Raw genomic sequence first — 10,498 nt, 5'->3', positions numbered from 1 at the left:
CCAAGATCTCACGCGTTGCAGCAGATTGGAGAATGTGGTTTCTCTCAGAAGAGTACAATGAGGTAGATGGACTTAAGACCATATCGATATAATCAAGTTACATTTATATCAGATAGGAGCCTTTTCTGTTATCGAAATCTATTCCAAGGATAACTTTTCGATGAGATTAGCCTATTGGAAAATTTTGCCAGTTATCTCTGACATGCATAGGTGTGCGTGATCATACGAGGTCCCAATTAAATCTAAGGAAAAATCAACAGGTACAATGTACGCCAAGGAAATGGATTTTATGCTAATTCTTTGGATAGTCCTTTTATGCTGGACTGGGGCTGATTCTGTTATCAATTTGAAATACTCGATAAACGAGGAGCAGAAGGCTGGGTATATCATTGGAAACGTGACAAAGGATGCACAAACTCAAGGATTTGCCATTGCACCGCGTGCGCCGTACTTGCGGGTCATCTCGAATTCAGAGCCGCGATGGGTGGAACTCAGCCCGGCTGGACTTCTCCTCACACATCAGAAAATAGACCGGGATGTGGCTTGCCGACAGACGTCAAAGTGCACTGTCTCTCTGGAGGTGATGTCAAACTCCATGGAGATCTGTGTGATTAAAGTTGAAATTGTGGATTTGAACGATAATGCGCCCAGGTTCCCCACAAACCACATTGACATTGAAATCTCAGAGAATGCCTCCCCTGGTACCAGGTTTCCCCTAGAGGGGGCAAGCGATCCGGACTCTGGGATTTTCGGTGTGCAATCATATTCGATCACCCCGAATGAGCTCTTCGGGTTGGAGATTAAGACTAGGGGGGACGGGTCCAAGATTGCCGAACTCGTAGTGCAAAAATCGTTAGATAGGGAGACCCAGTCTCACTACTCATACGAAATCAGTGCAGAAGACGGCGGAGACCCCCCAAAGATTGGCGCAGTCCAGCTCAATATTAAAGTAATGGATTCGAATGATAATAATCCCGTTTTTGACCAGCCTGTGTATACAGTGAATGTGATGGAGAATTCTCCTATTAATACACTTGTAATTGACTTGAATGCAACGGATCCTGACGAGGGAACTAATGGTGAGGTTGTATACTCGTTTAACAGTTACGTCACCGAGAAAACTAGAGATGTATTCAAAATTGACCCTAGAACCGGTATTATCACTGTAAATGGCCCGTTGGATTATGAAGCAACCCATATTTACGAGATTGATGTCCAAGCCAAAGATTTAGGTCCAAATTCTATTCCGGCTCATTGTAAAGTCACGGTCAATGTGATGGATGCAAATGATAACCCACCTGTCATTAGTTTATTGTCGGTGAACACAGAGCTGATTGAAGTTAGTGAGAACGCGCCACGTGGATACGTTATTGCATTAGTAAGGGTCTCAGATAAGGACGCGGGCGCGAATGGCAAGGTGCAGTGTAGACTACAAGGCAACGTCCCTTTCAGGCTCCAGGAATACGAGAGCTTCTCAACCATCCTTGTCGATGGCAGGCTAGACAGAGAACAGAGGGACACGTACAATCTAACTATCCAAGCAGAGGACAGTGGCACCCCCCCTTTACGCGCCACTAAGTCGTTTGTAGTGAAAGTCACAGATGAAAATGATAACCCTCCCCACTTCCTAAAACCCCATTACCAAGAGATGGTCCTAGAAAATAACCTGCCCGGCTCATGTTTGCTGGCAGTGTCTGCTGTAGATCCCGATTTGGGCATGAATGGCACCGTTTCATACACCATCGTGCCCAGTGAGATTAAACACATGGACGTAAACACATATGTCAGTATAAATCCTTCAGGACGTATTTACTCAATGAGATCATTCGACCATGAGTACACTAGGACTTTTGACTTCAAAGTTTTGGCCAGGGACCAGGGGAATCCGTCCTTATCCAGTAACGCGACGGTGCGCATTGTCGTTTTGGATGTGAATGACAATACACCTGTTATGACCACTCCACCCCTGGTAAATGGCACCGCGGAAGTATCCATTCCAAGGAACGCAGGAGTGGGTTACCTGGTGACCCAAGTCAAGGCCGACGACTACGACGAGGGGGAGAATGGAAGGCTGACCTATACCATTTCGGAGGGAGACAGGCCTTTCTTTGAAATAGACCAGGTGAATGGAGAGGTGCGGTCCACCAAGATGTTCGGGGAGCAGGTCAAGTCGACCTACGAGATCACAGTGGTGGCACGCGACCACGGGAAACCGTCGTTGTCGGCCTCTGCATACATTGTTGTCTACCTCTCACCGGACCTGAACGCCCAGGAATCTATTGGACCAGTAAACCTGTCATTGATTTTCATCATTGCCCTGGGTTCTATTGCAGCTATCCTGTTTGTCACTATGATTTTTGTGGCAGTCAAGTGCAAAAGGGATAACAAGGAGATCCGAACGTACAACTGCAGGTACTGAAAACAGCTATTCATACGCATCTCATTACTTTGGTGTTTCAGTCAGTCATGGTTATAGCCAATGACCTATTTTCTTATTCTCATGGGCCTACATTTACGCCTTTTATTGCCCATTCAGTGGTGCGCGCGTGTGTATGTGCTGGCGATATGCGCGCCCTTGCGTGCGTGCCTCCGTGTGTGTGTGTTGTTCAGGCTAGTCGTGAGTGCACGTAGCTGTATTTCTAGTGCATGTTGAGGGCCCCAGATGTTAGCACTAAGGAATGCAGGTGCCCATAACTGATAAGAAAAAATGGCCAATGGACTCCTAGACCAGGCGGCGTTGCCTTACTTATTTTTTTCAACACGCACAATTAACTAGGACTAATAATCTTGACTAGGCGAGGACAATTAGCAGAATTTTACGGCTATTGAATTTCTAGTGCATTCTATTCCCAAAGGTTTAAATGGATGTTCTAAAGAAGACAGCATGGCCTACGATTCTGCAAGAATGATGACATAGTAATGATGATAATGGCAATAATAGTGTTAATAATAATACAGAATTTTAAAAAAAGTAATACAAATCAAGTGGGATCTACTATTATACTAAAACTATTAAGTAATGCAGCTTTGAACCATCTAGGCCTCTACTCCGTGTATGATTATGCATCAGAAGGGAAGCACATTATTATCTTGATCCATCATAATAAAAGTATGTTTTTCTTCATCAATCTGTATAGCATCAGCTCTCACTTTCCTTGTGTATTACCACTTAAAATATATAAAATATATACAGTACCAGTCAAAAGTTTGAACACAACTACTCATTCAAGTGTTTTTCTTTATTTTTTACTATTTCTACATTGTAGAAATAATAGTGAAGACATCAAAACTATTTGCCTTGATGACAGCTTTGCATACTCTTGGTATTCTCTCAACCAGCTTCACCTGGAATGCTTTTCCAGCAGTCTTGAAGGCGTTTCCACATATGCTGAACACTTGTTGACTGCTTTCAATTGGGTTAAGGTCGGGTGATTATGGAGGCCGGGTCATCTGATGCAGCACTCCATCACTCTCCTTCTTGGTCAAATCGCCCCTACACAGCCTGAAGGTGTGTTGGGTCATTGTCCTGTTGAAAAACAAATTATATTCCCCATCTGTCATCAAGGCAAAGTGTGGCTACTTTGAAGAATCTCAAATATAAAATATATTTTGATTTGTAACCTTTTTGGTTACTACATAATTCCATATGTTTATTTCATAGTTTTTATGTCTTCACTAATATTCTACGATGTAGAAAATAGTCAAAATAAAGAAAAACCCTGGAATGAGTAGGTGTGTCCAAACTTTTGACTGGTACTGTGAATTTGTCAATTTAACCTGAAGCTATTATCATATTTCATATTTTACACTCAACATCATTTTTGTTGATGTGCTGCTATGTCAGGCCATTTCATACGTGTGGCATTTGGCTGACCCTGTATGATTCCTCCATAAAGTAGAGCCAATATACATCTCTCAGTAAGTCCCAGCGGATGACATAAACATACATATAGCCTAAGAATGCCATTGTGTGGCAGTAATTCTTTTTTTTTTAAACATTGAGTTTCTTCTCCTTCATGCACTTAAAGAACTACATAAGGTGTCCAGAAAAATGTCTTTTTTAAAGTGTGGACCTTCACAGGCACACAGAGCAGTTTATTTCCAAAACACTATATCCACCAATTTTTCACATTCGTTTTTTCATCAGAAATGATTGCTTATGGGTACCTTCATATATGTTTAAAATATTACTACTCTCAGATGTGTAATTCATAGATTTTAGATCTGTATTAAAATGTTTTAAAAAATACACTTGTGCAAAACGCTATATATCCATATATATATATATTTGTCTCAGTTACTGTAGCTATATTAAGATTAATGCACTAACTGTAAGTCACTCTGGATAAGAGCATCTGCTAAATTAAAAAAAAATGTTACATGTAAATGTTTTACATACAGATCTCATATTACTGAATTGATTATTTTGTTACAAAATATATTATTTACATATATTGTCACAAATGTATAATTTGTACAGTTCTTTATAATAAAAAAAAAGGCAATTTGTTCTATTTGACTGTGTAAAACTTAGCAGTACCACTTATTTCTCAGAGAGTGAGGCGGATATATAGTGTTTTGCAAAAAAACATGATTATTTGTTTAAAGTGATAGATTTTAAACAAATATATGTTTCTCATTCAACAACCCCATGCCATGATTAAATAGTGAACAAACACCAATCTATTTCTTTAAAGAATCTCTTTAAAGAATCTCTTTCATAAGTTCTTTGAAGTATAAATATTTATGTACCAATATTTCTGAAAATGTATATATTGTGTTCTGAAATGAAACTTTTCACATACTCATGGATAATGGTTAATATTGATCACCTATTGATTTTAAATCTAAAGCAGTCATGTATTTGCAATATCATGTGATGGTTGGTGGATCCACATCAGGTTTCTCCAATCCTTATTCTTTAGAGATGTAGATTTGATGAGGGTTTCACCTAGTAGGAGAGCATCTTTACATTCAGTATTCTAAGTATGTAGTATAGCACCTCTAAGGCCTCACTTGTTAAGATACATAGCTTCTACTGAACAAAAATATAAACGCAACGTGCAACAATTGCAACGATTTTACTGAGTTACATTTTATATAAGGAAATCAGTCAATTGAAATAAATTCCTTAGGCCCGGATCTTTGGATTTCACATGACTGGGCATGGGCGCAGCATTGGGCAAAGGCCACCCACTGGGAAGAATTCGTTTTTTCTGAATGAGTTTTTCCCAACAAAAGGGCTTTATTACAGACATAAATACTCCGCAGTTTCATCAGCTGTCTGGGTGGCTGGTCTCAGAAAATCCCGCAGGTGAAGAAGCTGGATGTGGAGGTCCTGGGCTGCAGTGGTTACACGTGATCTGCGGTTGTGAGGCCGGTTGGACGTACTGCTAAATTCTCTAAAACAACGTTGGAGGCGGCTTATGGTAGAGAAATGAACATTCAATTCTCTGGCAATAGCTCTGGTGGACATTCCTGCAGTCAGCATGCCAATTGCGCACTCCCTCAAAACTTGAGACATGTCTGGCATTGTGTTGTGTGATAAAACTGCACATTTTAGAGTGGCCTTTTATTGTCCCCAGCACAAGGTGCACCTGTGGTATAATGCTGTTTAATCAGCATCTTTTTATACCACATATGTCAGGTGGATGGATTATCTTGGCAAAGGAGAAATCCTCACTAACAGGGATGTAAACAAATTTGTGCACAACATTTGGGACAAATAACCTTTTTGTGCATATGGGAAAAAAAATGATATTTTATTTCAGCTCATGAAACATGGGACCAACACTTTACATGTTGCATTTATATTTTTGTTCAGTATAGTTTCAAAGTGACATTGTTGTCAGCCCACAGACTAATTTAACGACATAAGAATAAAAATATCTGTTTTCTGAAAACCCAATGCTCTTAAAGAACTATGCAAAAGACTCTCGACATAAGTTATGTTATTAAGACAATGTATAGGGGTTTTAGGGCATTTTATATGATTTGATGGCTGTCATTGTCATATTGACAAATATAGCCTAGTACATTTCTCAACATGCTTTCTCATTTGGATGTGATCCACAATGCACTATTTCTCTAATAAAAAAACCACAAGAAACCAACCAACCATTCAAACAAACAACTAAGGTAAATCAAATAATATCTGACCAACACCACCTAACCACCTAACCTTCCTCTTTAAAAATCCTGTCTTGTGGCATAAAAATCCTTATCCTGCTGGGTACTTTAATCAATATTGATTTGCAGTGCTCCTGAGTAGTTAGCTACCACCTCAAACCTGAGCAGTGCTTATCTGCAATTTATTGCTCATTCTCTTTGATTCTCCTGTCCAGAGAAAAAAAGAACAGTTTTGAGATATCCTGAAAAAGAAACATTCGAAGGCTGCTATTACCATTTTCTTTGCTAGAATGAAGGCATGGAAGAGCAGACAGACCCAGACTTCATCATACATGAAAAGGAAAACGCATCCAGTAAATACTAAGGATGGGGAATCTTCCTAGGGCATTTCAGCATATGCAGCCAGGGCCTCAAGTGTTATTAGATGCAGGCTAGAAACAAGAGTAAATAACACACTATTTCCAACCAGGGCTAAAAATATACTTTTGGAGAGTGGGAGTCCATGCAAATGTTTGACACGTTAAAAACTCAGAGGAAAGGCTCGGGTCAGGAGGGATTCAAGGGTTCAGAGCAGAAGCTGCTTAAAACACAGCTTCCCCTCATCAGAATTTGCAAGCCTGGATTGAGAATGGACCCGAGCATCAGCAGCATTCTTTCCATAAAGAATCTCCGGCTTGCTCATTTGGTCTGATTAGAATCAAAATGCTCTGCTCAAGTCAGGGAACAGCCACAGAGACTAGGCTCTAAATGAATTTGAATTTACAGTGCTCCTGCACTCCATATCGCCAGTGGGTCTCGCTTGATAATGAAAGAAAAAAGTGAATTAGCAGTGAGGCTTTAATATGATGGCAGATTCTGGTTGGTGATCTTCAGTATCGTCTGTTGTTGTTGCCTTGTGTGCTTTTGTGGTTTGGCATGTTTGCATTGTGTGTGCTTGTTGTTTGTGACATGTCAACTGTGCCGAGCATGCAAATAAAAACAAATGAGGGATGACGGCTCCATTGGTGGCCCGGGGAAGGCGGTCAGGCTTGGGTGGAGGGGGGGGGTCACTTGAGCGTGGCTCCTCTGTCTCGCTACCCCGGATGCTTACCAATGTGCTTGCCACCACCACGGCACACTTCGGTCAGCACTCTGGCATGACTGAGCGGGGCGCCTCTGGCCGAACGGCGTGTGCCTGTGGGCGGGTACGACAGAGCACTGCTTTATTGAGTCTGTTCAGTTTCTTCTACTTGCGCAGGGTGGCGGAGTACTCGTATGGCAGCCAGAAGAAGTCGAGCAAGAAGAAGCTGAGCAAGAACGACATCCGCCTCGTGCCGCGCGACGTGGAGGAGACGGACAAGATGAACGTGGTGAGTTGCTCGTCTCTCACCTCCTCGCTCAACTACTTCGACTACCACCAGCAGAGCCTGCCGCTGGGCTGCAGGCGCTCCGAGAGCACCTTCCTCAACGTGGAGAACCAGAACTCGCGCAATGCCGCGCCCAACCACGGTGGCTATCAGCAGCATCCCTTCGCCAGCGGGCAGGGTCCCCAGCAGCCTGACCTCATCATCAACGGCATGCCGCTGCCAGAGGTGAGACCACGCTTAGTTCGCTCTGATCTGATCTGTCCCTGCAGCGTGTTGCTGTTGTGCCAATCTGTGCCAATGCCCTGGGGGAGAGGGGGACAGGGGGTGGGTGTACAGGACAGGGGAGATTGATGGTTAAGACGGGCCCAGTCGACTCTCAGTCTCACTACTCATTGTCATGACTGCGTAGTGCTTCCGCATCCAATGGGTGTATAGTTGTTGTGCGTTACAATATAGTCTTTGTAGGGAGTGTAGTCACTGTGGGTTATAATATAGTCTTTGTAGGGAGTGTAGTCACTGTGGGTTATAATATAGTCTTGTAGGGTGTATAGTCACTGTGGGTTATAATATAGTCTTGTAGAGAGTATAGTCACTGTGGGTTATAATATAGTCTTTGTAGGGAGTGTAGTCACTGTGGGTTATAATATAGTCTTTGTAGGGAGTGTAGTCACTGTGGGTTATAATATAGTCTTGTAGAGAGTATAGTCACTGTGGGTTATAATATAGTCTTTGTAGGGAGTGTAGTCACTGTGGGTTATAATATAGTCTTGTAGAGAGTATAGTCACTGTGGGTTATAATATAGTCTTTGTAGGGAGTGTAGTCACTGTGGGTTATAATATAGTCTTGTAGAGAGTATAGTCACTGTGGGTTATAATATAGTCTTTGTAGGGAGTGTAGTCACTGTGGGTTATAATATAGTCTTTGTAGGGAGTGTAGTCACTGTGGGTTATAATATAGTCTTGTAGGGTGTATAGTCACTGTGGGTTATAATATAGTCTTTGTAGGGAGTGTAGTCACTGTGGGTTATAATATAGTCTTTGTAGGGAGTGTAGTCACTGTGGGTTATAATATAGTCTTGTAGAGAGTATAGTCACTGTGGGTTATAATATAGTCTTTGTAGGGAGTGTAGTCACTGTGGGTTATAATATAGTCTTGTAGAGAGTATAGTCACTGTGGCTTATAATATAGTCTTTGTAGGGAGTGTAGTCACCGTGGGTTATAATATAGTCTTGTAGAGAGTATAGTCACTGTGGGTTATAATATAGTCTTTGTAGGGAGTGTAGTCACTGTGGGTTATAATATAGTCTTTGTAGGGAGTATAGTCACTGTGGGTTATAATATAGTCTTGTAGAGAGTATAGTCACTGTGGGTTATAATATAGTCCTTGTAGGGAGTGTAGTCACTGTGGGTTATAATATAGTCTTGTAGAGAGTATAGTCACTGTGGGTTATAATATAGTCTTTGTAGGGAGTGTAGTCACTGTGGGTTATAATATAGTCTTGTAGAGAGTATAGTCACTGTGGGTTATAATATAGTCTTTGTAGGGAGTGTAGTCACTGTGGGTTATAATATAGTCTTTGTAGGGAGTGTAGTCACTGTGGGTTATAATATAGTCTTGTAGAGAGTATAGTCACTGTGGGTTATAATATAGTCTTTGTAGGGAGTGTAGTCACTGTGGGTTATAATATAGTCTTGTAGAGAGTATAGTCACTGTGGGTTATAATATAGTCTTGTAGAGAGTATAGTCACTGTGGGTTATAATATAGTCTTGTAGAGAGTATAGTCACTGTGGGTTATAATATAGTCTTTGTAGGGAGTATAGTCACTGTGGATTCACCTAGTGTATGTCAATTAGAGGTCTTCACGGATCCACCTGTACTCGAATACCCTGCCTTGTCTGGAAGGGCCGGTACAGATTCGAATGTGACTGCTGCTGTAGAGAGATAGAGACATTTTAAAATGGTTGCTGCTGCTCTTGCTTTTCAAGAGAGTGGAGCATGACGTGTGTAGATTGTTGTTATTGTTGGCCAATCATAAGTCATCAAAGCGGCAATAGTCTACAGTCATAGAGCCTCCATGTGTGGCAAAAGTTAGGAGATATCTATTCAGTGGCAGATGGAATTAAAATGGCGGAGTTAAAGTTAAAGGACAAGGATAGGCTACAACAACCAAGAGCCAACAGGTAGGCTGCTGCTTAATATTCTGGGTGGAGTTGTTATTTGTAACTGTAGGATGAGAAGCACATCCACTGCAGCCTGAATTAGCCTAGCTAGCTAACGTTATCTTAACTAGGTTCTCACGGTTTGATGCAGTCAAGACTGGTACTACGTAATCATATTGCATGATAAATAACCTTGCTATGGCAGCTATTAGTCTACTACAGAGCGAGTCGGCTTGGTTGGTTGCTGTCTCTTGTATCTCCCTCCCTCCTCCCTGTTCCCTGTGCCACTCTCTCCCCCCCCCCCCCCCCCCCCGCCTGCTACGGCGGCACCTCTCTCTACTACGTTTAATAAAGTAGCTTAAAAAATGACTTCTCTGCTGCTTCTATCACTCGGACCGGGTCTGGATCTGACCAGATCTGTACGGAACGGGTGTAATTGTCCTCAGGTCTGTTCGAAACGGGACACTATATTTAACAAAGATCACATATATGTATTGGTTCGGGGTGGGAAAGCCCCAGGTTCATTTCGAAACAGGTCCAACTTTTTAGATCTGTGAAGACGTCTAAAGTGAATGAATGGTCACATTTACCGTGGATGTTCTGTCAACAGATTGAGCCACACCTTCAGGGCCAGTCATAAGCTCATATGTTCCAGAAACATAACAGATATTCTATACGGAGTCTGGTCAGACAGATACATTTGAGAGAAATAGATCAAGGCCTTTCAGAGGTTTATTTGTTTCAACTAATTATTATTAAGTAACTGGTTTCATAGCCTTTTTGTTTACTTAACTTTTCGATCCAAGTGTTACCGAACTTAGTTCCAACTTGAGAAAACGTTCAGAAGAAATTCAGTAAATG

The 10,498-nt window shown here is 41.7% G+C and overlaps 1 protein-coding gene across 1 annotated transcript in view; it reads left to right on the top strand.

Moving 5' to 3' along the window:
• Positions 1-265: 265 nt before the first annotated feature.
• LOC120046950 (protocadherin-19-like) overlaps positions 266-10,498 on the top strand; it is a 100,867-nt gene continuing 90,634 nt past the window's right edge. Inside the window, exons 1-2 of the mRNA XM_038992501.1 lie at positions 266-2,412; positions 7,367-7,700. Of these exons, the coding sequence (XP_038848429.1) occupies positions 266-2,412; positions 7,367-7,700 (2,481 nt within the window). The remainder of the gene's footprint in view (positions 2,413-7,366; positions 7,701-10,498) is intronic.

This window comes from Salvelinus namaycush, chromosome 5 (assembly GCF_016432855.1).
Source record: "Salvelinus namaycush isolate Seneca chromosome 5, SaNama_1.0, whole genome shotgun sequence".
Classification (NCBI taxonomy): domain Eukaryota; kingdom Metazoa; phylum Chordata; class Actinopteri; order Salmoniformes; family Salmonidae; genus Salvelinus; species Salvelinus namaycush.
The sequence above is the reverse complement of the archived record's forward strand: the minus strand, read 5'-3'. Positions and strand labels throughout refer to the sequence as shown.